This window comes from Bolinopsis microptera, chromosome 8 (genome assembly GCF_026151205.1).
Source record: "Bolinopsis microptera isolate Bmic1 chromosome 8, MBARI_Bmic_1.0, whole genome shotgun sequence".
Classification (NCBI taxonomy): Eukaryota; Metazoa; Ctenophora; class Tentaculata; order Lobata; family Bolinopsidae; genus Bolinopsis; species Bolinopsis microptera.
Window position 1 is genome coordinate 12,261,624 of NC_087079.1, and position 15,511 is coordinate 12,277,134.

General features: G+C 41.9%; 2 protein-coding genes across 2 annotated transcripts; one reads left to right on the forward strand and one right to left on the reverse strand.

The window, feature by feature from the left end:
- Positions 1-6,638: 6,638 nt before the first annotated feature.
- LOC134820154 (hemicentin-1-like) lies at positions 6,639-8,015 on the reverse strand. Its single transcript, XM_063830376.1, has one exon. The coding sequence runs from the start codon at positions 8,013-8,015 to the stop codon at positions 6,639-6,641; it is 1,377 nt and encodes a 458-aa protein (XP_063686446.1).
- A 3,179-nt stretch (positions 8,016-11,194) lies between these two features.
- Positions 11,195-13,012, forward strand: LOC134819902 (coadhesin-like). Its single transcript, XM_063830055.1, has one exon. It carries the CDS (start codon positions 11,288-11,290, stop codon positions 12,827-12,829), a length of 1,542 nt encoding a protein of 513 aa, XP_063686125.1. The 5' UTR covers positions 11,195-11,287; the 3' UTR covers positions 12,830-13,012.
- The last annotated feature ends 2,499 nt before the right edge of the window (positions 13,013-15,511 follow it).

A 15,511-nucleotide genomic window follows, 5' to 3' on the forward strand; every position in this document is an offset into this window, starting at 1 on the left:
AACTCTCTGGGATGATTTCTGGGACCTGTCCCGACCATTTCCCGTTGGAATAGCTTTTTTGCAAAGAATTTTCGACAAAAATATGTATTAGACTGTTCTATAATGAAACTTGATCTATGAAAAAGTTAATATCTATTAGTATTTATCGGTTCAAGTGACGACTTCTTAATGTATTCTAACATAGAAAATACATTGACTTTAAAAGCTTAAATTAAAATTCAGAAACTAAGAACCCTCATTTGAAGTGTGTAGAATAGATACAGCAGCAGTATTCGTATAAAGGGACACAGTGGATCCTTCCATAGCATACAGCACTTCTTTCCTTACTGAAACATGAATATCGTAACAAAAAGGTCGACAATGAAACAAAGAGCCCTGCAGACCTCACCACTGCTGCTGCTGCTGCTGGGGAGTCATTTTTTATTTCACCGAATTTTAAGCCCTTTTCACGAACAATCGACTGATTTGACAGATAATCACCTTCTGAGTGATCGGTTGATGCAAAAATATATTCGTGGAACAAAAAACTACTAAAAAAGGTGCAGGGCCTCCAAGAGGCCACAAGCCTCAGGGGGCACCTAAGAGACTAATTAAGTAATTACAATACTGCAAATCTATTAAATCTGTTAAGATTGTCATGACTCCTTAAATAGGAGTCATAATAGGGAATTTTTAGCACAATTTCATCGGATATTATTAGTTTAACAAATGAAGATACACACCGTCGCCCTTATATTCACAATACTATTTACCCCCTATACTATTATATCCCCTTTATTGTTTTCCAGGCATTAAGACTTTTTCGAAAGTAGTTCAGCAGATACATTTAAGTTCAAAACATTCTAATTCAATGTTAAAGATGACAGGAATAAGAAATAGTTATATGGAGGTTTTTAAGAAATTTGCGCAAAATACGCGCCAGCATGTTATACGAAATTAGGTAAAAAACCCAAAATCGCCATATTCAGGTGCCTTAAAAACCATGTTAAAATTGAGTTAGATATCTGAAACTTTGCAGGGCGTCTAGACCTTGTCCAAGTCGACAGTAAAAAAAATTTCATGTTTCAGGAGTATCGGGAAGTGGGTTTTCTGGAACCCCTGTTTTACAACAGATTGTCGTGAAGATATATATATATAATAATAATATGTATAGACGCTTTTTGCAGTCAATTGTAGCCTACATTTAAGTGTCCGTAGATTCAAAAGTATAAAAGATACAGTCATTTCGAACCACAGGTTTTAAAGATAATCGTTTATACTTTAGTTTACTTTATATTGAAAAATAATTTATCATCATCATCATCACTTGATGACGTCATCAATTTAAGTGTTTTTAAAACTTGATTTTTGACAAAACAACAACTTTTCAAATCGATTTTACACCATTAAAGAGTAATTTTATTCAAAATCTGAGGACATTTTCATCTTAGATAATTGTTCAAGCATTCTAAAAATCTACTGGAAAAGTTTCCTACCTTACTCCTTCATAAAGATATTTGCTATTGAAGTTAGTGCTTTTTTGAAGAATAATTTTATAAAAACACAAAAGTTGTGAATTAGTATTCTCTGGTGTTGGGCTATCCCTTGGGTTGTGGAGCTCAATTTTGCTTCTTAAAGGTGTAAATTGTGTTATAGGCTAGTTTTAAAGTTAAAAATCGAAAAGTTGCACACGTGGGGACACGCCCAAATTGATTTAAAATAGCTAAAATCACTAAAAATTTTGATTTTCACGATTTTCATCAACTTTGGAGTCCCGTTGTGATCCAAGTTCTTTTTGAAATCTTCTGAAACTTTGCATGCTTATCAAACTATATATTAAATACCACTATGCAAAAATTTACGGTGATTCAATATTGTATGCGCACGCAACGTCCGCTCAAAGTTTGCACGTGCGAAAGGTGAGAATTTTGCTCATTCGTGATTTCGAATATATTCTGCTTTCCACGATATTTAAATGGCATTATATATGAATTTAATGCCAACTTGAATGAGTAAAAAGTGCCATATTCAGTCGGTTATCGACAGATATACCTAACTAAACACAAGGAAACGTTTTCAAAGGCAAAATTTCGAAATCGTCGAAATTACCTCCTTGTTAATGAAGTTTCGACTAGCTGTGTAAATTATCCTGACATTATAATCAAAAAGAGATGATATTTGACCAAAACCCATAATCATGGGTAGAGTGTACCGCTGCCAGTGTCTCTGTTTTCCAAACAAAAGGAAATGATATTAATTTGAGGAACAGTCCGCTAATGCAAATTGATACCGAGAATGAAATCGGTCGCTCGCTTTTTCCATCCGATCACGGCTCACGAATTGTAATAAAGCTTATTGATTTGAAAAAGCGAGCGACCGATTTCATTCTCGGTATCAATTTGCATTAGCGGACTGTTCCTCAAATTAATATCATTTCCTTTTGTTTGGAAAACAGAGACACTGGCAGCGGTACACTCTACCCATGATTATGGGTTTTGGTCAAATCTAATATATAAGTAAATGGGATGCCATAAGGCTTAAACAACGATTAAAATTAAACAACTATAAATAGTGATGAACCTGCTAATAATCAATCACTTGAATTATCAAACCAAATGTGTCTAGAAACGTTGGAGTTCCTAGCTCAAAGCGTTCTCACGTTATGGTGACAATAGTAAGAAAGAGAAGTGGCGTGCCACACCCTCTGTAATCGATGAAATTTTGCGAAACTTTCAGAAATTCTCAGTTCGACCCATATCTATACTCTGACACGAATTACGTGAGTTATTATAGGGTTGCGTGTGGGTAGTTACTTTTGGGCCACCCTGTACTTGCAACTTGGATATCATGGACGTTACATGAGAAAGTTTATTTTGAAAAGTGATGAGGCTAATTCGTTAGCCTCAATTGTCCCTGCCAGTTCAGTCATTCTTCCTGAGTCTAGTGAGTAAGCTAAGAGGACGCTGACGGCTGAGCATCTCATTTTAAAGCCGTATCGATTTTCTATACGCATACCAAAAATAAAATGTGAACTATAAAACAAAAATGAAATTACAGACGTTTTATATTTTTGTCAAGGAACAAACTTTTAAGGGTGTTTCTAATGACCAGGCCCCAGGGTCATTTTGAAGATTAAGCAAAAATCAAATTATTTTTAGAAGATTTAGATCAAAATTTCAAACCCAGTTAAAATTGTATAAGATGTTTAATAAATTAAAAGAATTAATAAATAGCATCAGTTTGTTTGAGTCAATTTCAAATACCCCAAAGATATCGAAAAACTAAAATAATTTTAAAACATGTCAGGGACAAAAGGATTTCGCGGCATGTACGAAATCGCGAAATTTCCCATTCTCCGCGACAAATTTTATGTGTAGTTTAATGTATAGCCTGTTAAATTTCGCGGTACCGCGAAATTTGGCCAAAATAATCGCGAAATCCTTTTGTCCCTGAAACATGTTGATAAATCTCTCAAAAATAAAAGTGTTCTCATACATTTTCGAAAACTTTTTCAATAAACACCATATCAAAATAGGTCAAGAACAATCATAAATAATTTAATAACTCCCCTAAAACCCATATAAATCTGGCGGTCCAAACAGGTTCTGAAAACTATCAAGGTATCAACTAATAACATTAAACACTATTGATTACCGTCATAATAAAAAAGTGTTTATAAATTTGAAAGTCTATTCAATCTAAATCTGGTCAATGAGTCTATTACCCATTACAGCTTTAGAGACTCTGCCTGAGCGTGTAGCATTAGATGAAGTAGGTATAACCTCTGTAGTAGCGACCTCTTCCGTAGTTTCGGTACTCTCCTCAGTAGCGATCCCCGTCTCATTAATGGTATCCTTAGGATCCCTTAGGCAATCCTCTATTGCTTCAGGGCTTTCTGACAGAACGTGTTCCCTAAATCCCCGCATATCAAGGGTGTCTATTAGTGTCTGATCCAAAAGGTTTTCCACCAGCGATGTAGGTGTAGTAGATATCAGTAGTGTAGGATCAGGAGCCTTTGTAGTATTGGTAGTGGGTAACGATGGCATGATGATCTCATGGAGTCTTGGTGTGTTTGTCGCTTCCACCTCTTCAGTATCTGTTGATGTTCTGCTTGCAACAGGTTCTTTTCTGGTGCCTGCGTCCATCATCAGGTTACTGTGATAAATTATATGTTTACCCTTAGAATCTGTGATTTCCCAGTTGACATCGCTGAGTTTCCTAACAATGTGGAATCGTCCATCAACCCATTTAGGCGAGATCTTTTTATATTTACCATATGTACGCTTTATTAGCACTCGGTCTCCTTGCTTCCACTCCTTACTCTCCTTTGAATCCTCGTTTGAGTTTGTCTCTGCTTCAGACGGTCTCTTGATTAAATGTCGAACTGTCACGTGGGTTTTGAGGTTTAACTCTGTAACAGCTATAAAGTCACAATAAGGACATGGGTGTGACCTTGTTATCCGATCATTGTGTGACAGCTTGTGTGTTTTTAATTCGCATTTACGTTTAGCTCGATATTCGCACAAATCACATTTGTATTGTTTATGAATTTTAAGGTGGGTTAGTTTATGAATTTTAAGGTCATATTTGTCCCTTTTCCTGATATCACATTCGTCGCACTGAAATGGTTTGCCAGTGTGAATGAAATTGTGTTTTTTCAAGACATCCTTCCTTGCTGCAGCATAATCACAGATATCACATTTGAACGGTCTTCCTGCTTTGTGACTTCGTTCGTGCATAACACAATGAACAGTCTTTAACTGGATGGTTTTAATTCGCTGTTTGAATTTGTAGTCGTGGAGACACTCTAAGACTCTAGACCATCTGTTTTATTATCGATTTCGGTGACTGATAGCTGCCAAATTCATCGCCATTTTAATCTGGATGATGAATGTTACAACGTTGCTCTAGATAACATCAAACATTAATACCAATTGAACGCTTAATATAAACTAAAACGCCATGTTTGGTAAACGAAAAGTATATAAATCAGCAAATAATACCAAGGACAATTTGAAGAGTGCAACTCATTACCAATTTACACTTATACTAATAACATTGTCCCCTCTCACTAAACGTATTATAAAGCGTTCTTGTATACAATCAGGAGGTGACCGGGATTGGCAATTTTGAGCTATCCCGGTCCTGGTCCCAGTCCCGGTCAAGTCACATTTTTCATTCCGGTCCCGGTCAAATGCTGATTCATGATCCCGGTCCCGGTCCCGGTCCCGGTTAATTCAGGATTCTTGGTCCCGGTCAATCACTCAAATTTGCCGGGATTTTGACCGGGATCTTTTACATAATTTCATTCACTGTGATTTTAAGTTTTTACTTTCATTCATTGTGAATTTCATCTTTAAACAACCTCTGAGCCAAATAAAACAATGTTTAAAATTGCTAAACAGTGTAGATCAAAGCTATTTCTACTCGGTAACTAATATCGTTACATAACTCATAAGTGCAAAGTAACATCAAGCTACGCCCAATTGTCAATTGGAATTGGAGAATGAAACTGTTGAATAAGTTGAGGGATCATTGATTGAGGAATGAGGAATGAGGGTGAACTTGAGTAATCAGTACATGAACATTATTGGTGTAGTACATTAGGCCCATGCCCCATATTGACGGGTTTTTTCTAGTTTTTTCTAATTTAATATTCTAGTTATTACTTATTCAAATTGTTCAATTATAATGTAAATGAAAGTTGCAGCTTTCAATATGAGAATACCAGTTTTGGTCCCGGTCATCCCGGTCAACTCGGTCAAATCCCGGTCATCCCGGTCATCCCGGTCATCCCGGTCATCCCGGTCAAATTGGATTGTTGGTCCCGGTCCCGGTCCCGGTCCCGGTAAGATAGAAATTATTGGTCCCGGTCCCGGTCCCGGTAAATTGATAGTCTCAGTCCCGGTCCCGGTCCCGGTCCCGGTCAAGTCACATTTTGTATCCCGGTCCCGGTCCCAGTTCCGGTCCCGGTCAGGCCTGAAATCATGTCCCGGTCACCTCCTGTATACAATAATAATAATCTATGTGACGCTGAAACAAGTCGAGACTTGAGGGAAATCTAAAGAAGAAGAATGAGGGACTGACTAAAGAAACGACCGCCAAAAGCAGCAGACAAAGGAGCGAGTGACCTACATCTCAACATCTGGGTCCCCTGAAATCTGATATTTCCATTCTATAATAGAGCCCTAACATGTATACATAATATTACTGTGTAGAGTTTCTCCGCACCTGTTAGTAGTTCCAAACATTGTTCAAAACTCACAGCAGTGGGTTCTAGCCCGAACGCTATCTGGTTTATTTTTCTGCCGCAGGGTTTAAGCCACGGAGTTAACCGACGCGAAATTTACCCGATCACTGGGACCTAGATGCAGAGTATCTACACCACAAGCTCTCCATCTTCAACATATTTCATTTTGAAACAATTGGTTTTGTACATTTCAGATCTATATCATTGACAAATAACGAGACAAAAATTGTAATGCAAGTTGAAGTACGATAATGATAAAGTAAATTACCACAAATCATAGTCATAGTGTCCACAATTAACAATTATGTACTAATCACAATTTCCAATCTTCAATAAAATAATTCGAAATTATGTCAAATCATTCTATCGAAACTCGATAACTTTTTTCAAAAGTCAACGAAAGTTCATCTTATTTCACAGGCTCCACTGGTGCAGGGCACCCGACTTGCCCGACTTTATTTAGACAAATCGTTCTCAACTCGGAATCACCTTCACAAGGTGCACCACCACCTATTGGCATTTCACATACCCGTTGTCGTATTTTCTCACAGCCTGAATCGGGCCCAAAGCAACCCTGTATTTTCTTCCAACGACCCCAACTTCCGTTCTTAGAACAAATTTCCTCGTTGCAGACCATCTGCTCTTTTTCCACTTTCATCTCCGCTTCTTCCCCACCGCACAACCTTCCTCCATGTTTTGGTTTAGGGTTGTCACACTTCCTGCTCCGTTTCATCACGCCTCCTCCGCATTGTCTGCTGCACTTGCTCCACTCTGTGAACTCGCTCCAGTTACCGTCGTTCGGGCCGGGCCTACACCTACCTTTACACTTTTTCGTCTTTGGATTAACAGCATCCCCGATACATTCTTGACCACCATATGCAGCAGCTGGGCTGTCACAGGATCTTTCTCTTTGTGTGAAACCAGTCCCGCATTCAACAGAGCATTCACCATAGTCTCCCCATTCCGACCATTGTCCGTCAACATGACATGGATCCGGGTTACAGGCCTGGTTGTCTGCAGCTTCTCCGTCGCAGGGGTTACCTCCATTCTCTGGTGCTGGGCTGTCACAATTCCTGCTTCGCTCCATAACACCTCCTCCGCAAGATGCCGAACACTCACTCCATGCAGAGTAATCGCTCCAGTTACCGTCCACTGGGCAGGGTCCTGCATCACACTCAATTTCTTCAGATGAATCTCCCTCACAGTTCTGACCTCCAAATGCTGGAGCAGGGTTGGAGCAGGACCTTGCTCTTATTGTGATCCCAAGACCACAAGGAGCAGAGCATTCGGTAAAAGTAGTCCATTCCGACCACCCTCCATTGACTGGATCTGGGACAACAACACATGGAATATTGTTGCAACCCTCGCTTTCTGCAGCGCTTCCTTCACAGTCGTTACCTCCCTCGCCTGGTGCGGGATTGTCACAGGTCCTGCTCCGCTCCGTAACACCTCCTCCGCAAGATGCCGAACACTCACTCCAGGCAGAGAACTCGCTCCAGTTGCCATCCACTTTGTTGCTTCCTCCCGCATTACATCCTGCAAGCCAAGCGTCCATTTTCAAGCAGCCCCTCAGCACGTGGTTCCTCATGTCTTTTATATTCCTTGACGAGTCGAAAGGGTAGCCGAGTGTACCTTCAAATCCTCTCTCCAAGCACTTCCTCCGGTATTGACTCATGGTCTTTTCCATCTTTTTGTGACACTGTCCACCTTTTTCCTTGACGTCCAAAGTCCCCTTGCTGAAGACGACACCAACCAGGACGACGATGAGTAGCATCAAGATTTTCATATTTCCGCAGGATCGATACAGTCACAATGATATAGTCACAATAAAATGTTTCAAAAAATGACAACGATTGGTCATTATGGGGGTGAGTATAATATCTGCAACCTGCTGCCATCTTCAAAACAAGTCAGTTTATTTGTACTCAATACTCATGTATTTAGAACTGGTTGCTTTGAGTACCAAACTGGTATAATGTTAATAAACTAATCCTATTGTTAGTATATGAGGTGAGACATATTTGTTAACCCGTGACAGCAATAGTCCAATTAGCTTCCACTATTAATCAATCAAAGCCCAGAATCACTATCACGTGTCTAGACATATGCTTCACCTCCCCACCAGAATCTGCATAATCCTGTACCTGTCATAACATCTATTGTTAACATGTTGTTTGACAATCAATTATTTATAATATCAGATATATGATACAATTATTTTAATAAGAATAAATGTGACATTTATTTTTCCGTCGGACAGTTCCTCATGTCTTTTATGGCGTACAGACACGTGAAGGTGAACAACTGACATTATGTTGAAATTATGAACCTCCCTATTCCTTAACTCACATGGACAACTAAATTGTTACTGTTAGTAGTAACTACCTTATCGGACCTTATTTGGACGGACATTACATGAACGGACATAATTATGAACGGACATTAATATGAACGCTCGAAGGCATTCAAAACCATCAAAAATCCGAATTTTTTTCAATTGTTTTGACGTTTTTTTAATTTCAGCAAATGATTTTTAAATCCATTTTTTATACAGTAAGTAAGAAAAGCAGTCATTAAGCAGTAAAAATGTTAAAATATGTGTACACGATCAGTTTTAATATCACATATCATCTTCATCAAATGGGTTTTCGTGCATGAAATAGTCCATGCTTAAAGCATCAGTGATGTCTAGCTTTATGGAAACCTTTTTTTTAATCAAACTACCCCGGTCCTGCATTTCAGTGTTAACTTTTACAAGCCATTCGGCGTGAAGTGGTTTTATCTTAGACAACTTAAGATTAACCTTAACATCACGTGGAGATTTCCTAGCACTGTTTCATTACCGCCCCTGAGTAATATGAGCTATAACAACGTCGGACAATGTCCTTTGCAACACGATTTACCGTAATATCTAGAGGCTGGAACAAGTTTGTCATGTTGACGGGGACTAGTTCATGAACTATGTTGTTGAGACTTGAGTGCCATAAATATAATTTCGTTGAATTTTTTCCGCCAAGTACAAGTGACCCTTGAAAACATCATATACTAGTAGAGTTTTCTGTGCCTCCGGCAGACCAAGGAGAACCTTTCCGTCGTTAACTTACGGCACAATAAAGTTCTCAAAGTTGTCATATTCTGGACAAAAAGTTCGAAATGAAAAAATTTTTGAAAAAATTTCAACGGACTTTAACTTGGACGGACATTAATTGAACGGACTTTATTTGAACGGACATTAAGATGAACGCTAGGGCTTCCAGCGTTCAAGTAATGTCCGTCCAAATAAGGTCCGATAAGGTATATCCTCTGTGGTTTACCATATGGGCCCATAAGACGCGCGTTATCTTAGCGTATGCGAACATCGTATTACTATTATGATTGCTAATTATGCTTGTGCTTTAATATTATAATATTAATAAGGGCCTCTTGAAGAAAAGTCCGAAAATTCTTAAATGTTTTACCAAATAAGTTTATGTAGCATTAGATAGCAGCCCACCATATATACAAATTCTTAAATTTATACTCCCAAAAATAGGTAAAATAGCAATATCTTTCAACCAGATTAATATTGGACCAATAAATGACATAAACTATTTTCACAACTAAAATTAAATAAATTAATTGAGTATTATGTAACGCGATGGAAATATTTTAAGCGGGTTATATCCTGTCCAAACCCAGGATAAATAACATGAAGACTTTATTGTAACTTGTATGATAAGAGCATTAATATCTCGTCTGAACTATAACTCAAAATCTATTCAATTATGAGTCAAGGCAATGAACAAATTTGAGAAGAAGCCCGATATCGAGGAAAGGAAGAAGCCCGATACATAAAGGAAGATTGGTGTGAACAGCTCAAAAGTTAGAGAAAGCAGTTAGAGAAGGCGGGAAAACTGAAAATAAGAAAGCATGAACCAAATAAGCGGCGTTTTAAGAGATTATTCGATTACGGGATCATCGTTCCCTGAAATGTTGTGAATTCTTATGCTGTGAGGCGGAATTGTTATTAAAGTAAGTAAGTTTCTTTACAATAAAACATATAAGATCGAAAGTCAACTAGATTTGTTTTGATTTTGGAGTGTTCAAGAGTAAATGTAGAAAAAAAGTTCCGACAGAGCTTGGAATCGTTTGTGAAGTGACCCTCAAGGGGCTGTCTTTATGTCGTTATAATGTTTATTTAACATATCATTATATTCAAATTTGATCATTAGAACCGCCGGCACCTTCCAGATCAACTGAGACCGCGATATTCGCAAAATTTGTAATATCATTAAGTATAACATTCGCGTTTAATTTTTAAGTGGTAAGTATCACAAGTTCTTAAAAATAACTAAATACTAATATGAAACAACAAACAGAAATACAGAACCGCATCGTGCACTTTATTACGGGACTATGTGGGCTGAACAAGCACCTCCATACCATTTGCAATTATTTTGCACAATTGTGCCTGTTCTATGGGCGACCATGACCAAGATGCTGTCTCGCACTTTTTCGGACTGTGCCCAGCCAATGCCACAACTTCGGTGGTACCTTGGACTTTCAGGACTATAACTTATAAACTCTTAGCCAACGAAATTTTAGACAACCAATATTATAAAATGCTTATTTCTATTATAAATAAGAGACGAGAATAGAATATTTTGCCAGTTATGCGATAAATTAAAATATAGTTCAAAGTGCTTATAAAACCTAATAATGTATATATTATTTATTATTTCATGAAACTTCAAGTTCGTGGTATTCGCATTTAATTTGAAATAATATCATTTATTAATACGTTAATATTGTTAATATTTGTCAAAATACATTACATATACTAACAATAAAAGTCAACAATAGATGTACGTTATTAATATATAACACCGAATTTTAAATCAAAGAAACCGGTTCTAAATACACGAGTAGTGAGTACAAATAAACTGACTTGTTTCAATGTTTGAGACGTCTCATATATTCATATACCCACTGCAGAAACAAACGAACACTATTATTTCTCGCATCTTTTTATCACGAGTATATACTAGTGACTACTGACTGTATCGATCCTGCGGAGATATGAAAATCTCGATGCTACTCATCGTCGTCCTGGTTGGTGTCGTCTTCAGCAAGGGGACTTTGGACGTCAAGGAAAAAGGTGGACAATGTCACAAAAAGATGGAAAAGACCATGATTCAATACCGGAGGAAGTGCTTGGAGAGAGGATTTGAAGGTACACTCGGTTACCCTTTTGACTCGTCAAGGGATATAAAAGACATGAGGAACCACGTGCTGAGGGGCTGCTTGAAAATGGACGCTTGGCTTGCAGGATGTAATGCGGGAGGAAGCAACAAAGTGGACGGCAACTGGAGTGAGTTCTCTGCCTGGAGTGAGTGTTCGGCATCTTGCGGAGGAGGTGTTACGGAGCGGAGCAGGACCTGTGACAACCCCGCACCAGGCGAGGGAGGTAACGACTGTGAAGGAAGCGCTGCAGAAAGCAAGGGTTGCAACAATATTCCATGTGTTGTTGTCCCAGATCCGGTCAATGGAGGGTGGTCGGAATGGACTACTTTTACCGAATGCTCTGCTTCTTGTGGTCTTGGGGTCACAATAAGAGCAAGGTCCTGCTCCGACCCTGCTCCAGCATTTGGAGGTCAGAACTGTGAGGGAGATTCATCTGAAGAAATTGAGTGTGATGCAGGACCCTGCCCAGTGGACGGTAACTGGAGCGATTACTCTGCATGGAGTGAGTGCTCGGCATCTTGCGGAGGAGGTGTTATGGAGCGAAGCAGGAATTGTGACAGCCCAGCACCAGAGAATGGAGGTAACCCCTGCGACGGAGAAGCTGCAGACAACCAGGCCTGTAACCCGGATCCATGTCCTGTTGACGGTAACTGGGGCGATTACTCTGCATGGAGTGAGTGTTCGGCATCTTGTGGAGGAGGTGTTATGGAGCGAAGCAGGAATTGTGACAGCCCAGCACCAGAGAATGGAGGTAACCCCTGCGACGGAGAGGCTACAGAAAACCAGGCCTGTAACCCGGATCCATGTCCTGTTAACGGACAATGGTCGGAATGGGGAGACTATGGTGAATGCTCTGTTGAATGCGGGACTGGTTTCGCACAAAGAGAAAGATCCTGTGACAGCCCAGCTGCTGCATATGGTGGTCAAGAATGTATCGGGGATGCCGTTAATCCAAAGACGAAAAAGTGTAAAGGTAGGTGTAGGCCCGGCCCGAACGACGGTAACTGGAGCGAGTTCACAGAGTGGAGCAAGTGCAGCAGACAATGCGGAGGAGGCGTGATGAAACGGAGCAGGAAGTGTGACAACCCTAAACCAAAACATGGAGGAAGGTTGTGCGGTGGGGAAGAAGCGGAGATGAAAGTGGAAAAAGAGCAGATGGTCTGCAACGAGGAAATTTGTTCCAAGAACGGAAGTTGGGGTCGTTGGAAGAAAATACAGGGTTGCTTTGGGCCCGATTCAGGCTGTGAGAAAATACGACAACGGGTATGTGAAATGCCAATAGGTGGTGGTGCACCTTGTGAAGGTGATTCCGAGCTGAGAACGATTTGTCTAAATAAAGTCGGGCAAGCCGGGTGCCCTGCACCAGTGCAGCTGTGAAATAAGATGAACTTTCGTTGACTTTTGAAAAAAAGTTATCGAGTTTCGATAGAATGATTTGACATACTTTCGAATTATTTTATTAAAGATTGGAAATTGTGATTAGTACATAATTGGTAATTGTGGACACTATCACTATGATTTGTGGTAATTTACTTTATCATTATCATACTTGCATTACAATTTTTGTCTCGTTATTTGTTAATGGTAATGATTCCAAACTATAGTCAAGGCTCATAATCAGTGATCATATTCAGCCAATCTTCAAAGAAAATAGATAAAAGAGATGAAAAAGTTAGGAGACTACGAACCCCCCCCCTCCTTTCCCTCCAGTTAGTTTCAAGCTTGTGATCATCCTGATAACAGCTCAAATTATTTTTTATATGTCAAATCGTGTCATGCAACCGACAGCAAGGAATTATTACAGGAATGATTATCAGATCATGTCATCCAGTTCTGTTGGTTTATCTGTAGTTATCGGTATTATGGACTATTAAGGACCACTTGAGTTCGTGTCACACTAAAGTCCAGGTAGCGTATTGTAGTGCAACAGTGTCGCTCTTGGAGGTTTTCGCATTAGGCTACGTGTCGCACTAGGGTACGTGTCGCACTAGGCTACGTGTCGCACTAGGCTACGTGTCACAGTAGGCTACGTGTCACACTAGGCTACGTGTCACACTAGGCTACGTGTCGCACTAGGGTACGTGTCGCACTAGGCTACGTGTCGCACTAGGCTACGTGTCGCACTAGGCTACGTGTCGCACTAGGTACGTGTCGCACTAAGGTACGTGTCGCACTAGGCTACGTGTCGCACTAGGTACGTGTCGCACTAGGCTACGTGTCGCACTAGGCTACGTGTCGCACTAAGGTACTTGTCGCACTAGGCTACGTGTCGCACTAGGGTACGTGTCGCACTAGGCTACGTGTTGCACTAGGCTACGTGTCGCACTAGGCTACGTGTCGCACTAGGCTACGTGTCGCACTAGGCTACGTGTCGCACTAGGCTACGTGTCGCACTAGGCTACGTGTCGCACTAGGGTACGTGTCGCACTAGGCTACGTGTCGCACTAGGGTACGTGTCGCACTAGGCTACGTGTCGCACTAGGCTACGTGTCGCACTAGGCTACGTGTCGCACTAGGCTACGTGTCGCACTAGGCTACGTGTCGCACTAGGCTACGTGTCGCACTAGGCTACGTGTCGCACTAGGCTACGTGTCGCACTATGCTACGTGTCGCACTAGGCTACGTGTCGCACTAGGCTACGTGTCGCACTAGGCTACGTGTCGCACTAGGCTACGTGTCGCACTAGGCTACGTGTCGCACTAGGCTACGTGTCGCACTAGGCTACGTGTCGCACTAGGCTACGTGTCGCACTAGGCTACGTGTCGCACTAGGCTACGTGTCGCACTAGGCTACGTGTCGCACTAGGCTACGTGTCGCACTAGGCTACGTGTCGCACTAGGCTACGTGTCGCACTAGGCTACGTGTCGCACTAGGCTACGTGTCGCACTAGGCTACGTGTCGCACTAGGCTACGTGTCGCACTAGGCTACGTGTCGCACTAGGCTACGTGTCGCACTAGGCTACGTGTCGCACTAGGCTACGTGTCGCACTAGGCTACGTGTCGCACTAGGCTACGTGTCGCACTAGGCTACGTGTCGCACTAGGCTACGTGTCGCACTAGGCTACGTGTCGCACTAGGCTACGTGTCGCACTAGGCTACGTGTCGCACTAGGCTACGTGTCGCACTAGGCTACGTGTCGCACTAGGCTACGTGTCGCACTAGGCTACGTGTCGCACTAGGCTACGTGTCGCACTAGGCTACGTGTCGCACTAGGCTACGTGTCGCACTAGGCTACGTGTCGCACTAGGCTACGTGTCGCACTAGGCTACGTGTCGCACTAGGCTACGTGTCGCACTAGGCTACGTGTCGCACTAGGCTACGTGTCGCACTAGGCTACGTGTCGCACTAGGCTACGTGTCGCACTAGGCTACGTGTCGCACTAGGCTACGTGTCGCACTAGGCTACGTGTCGCACTAGGCTACGTGTCGCACTAGGCTACGTGTCGCACTAGGCTACGTGTCGCACTAGGCTACGTGTCGCACTAGGCTACGTGTCGCACTAGGCTACGTGTCGCACTAGGCTACGTGTCGCACTAGGCTACGTGTCGCACTAGGCTACGTGTCGCACTAGGCTACGTGTCGCACTAGGCTACGTGTCGCACTAGGCTACGTGTCGCACTAGGCTACGTGTCGCACTAGGCTACGTGTCGCACTAGGCTACGTGTCGCACTAGGCTACGTGTCGCACTAGGCTACGTGTCGCACTAGGCTACGTGTCGCACTAGGCTACGTGTCGCACTAGGCTACGTGTCGCACTAGGCTACGTGTCGCACTAGGCTACGTGTCGCACTAGGCTACGTGTCGCACTAGGCTACGTGTCGCACTAGGCTACGTGTCGCACTAGGCTACGTGTCGCACTAGGCTACGTGTCGCACTAGGCTACGTGTCGCACTAGGCTACGTGTCGCACTAGGCTACGTGTCGCACTAGGCTACGTGTCGCACTAGGCTACGTGTCGCACTAGGCTACGTGTCGCACTAGGCTACGTGTCGCACTAGGCTACGTGTCGCACTAGGCTACGTGTCGCACTAGGGTACGTGTCACACTAGGCTACGTGTCGCA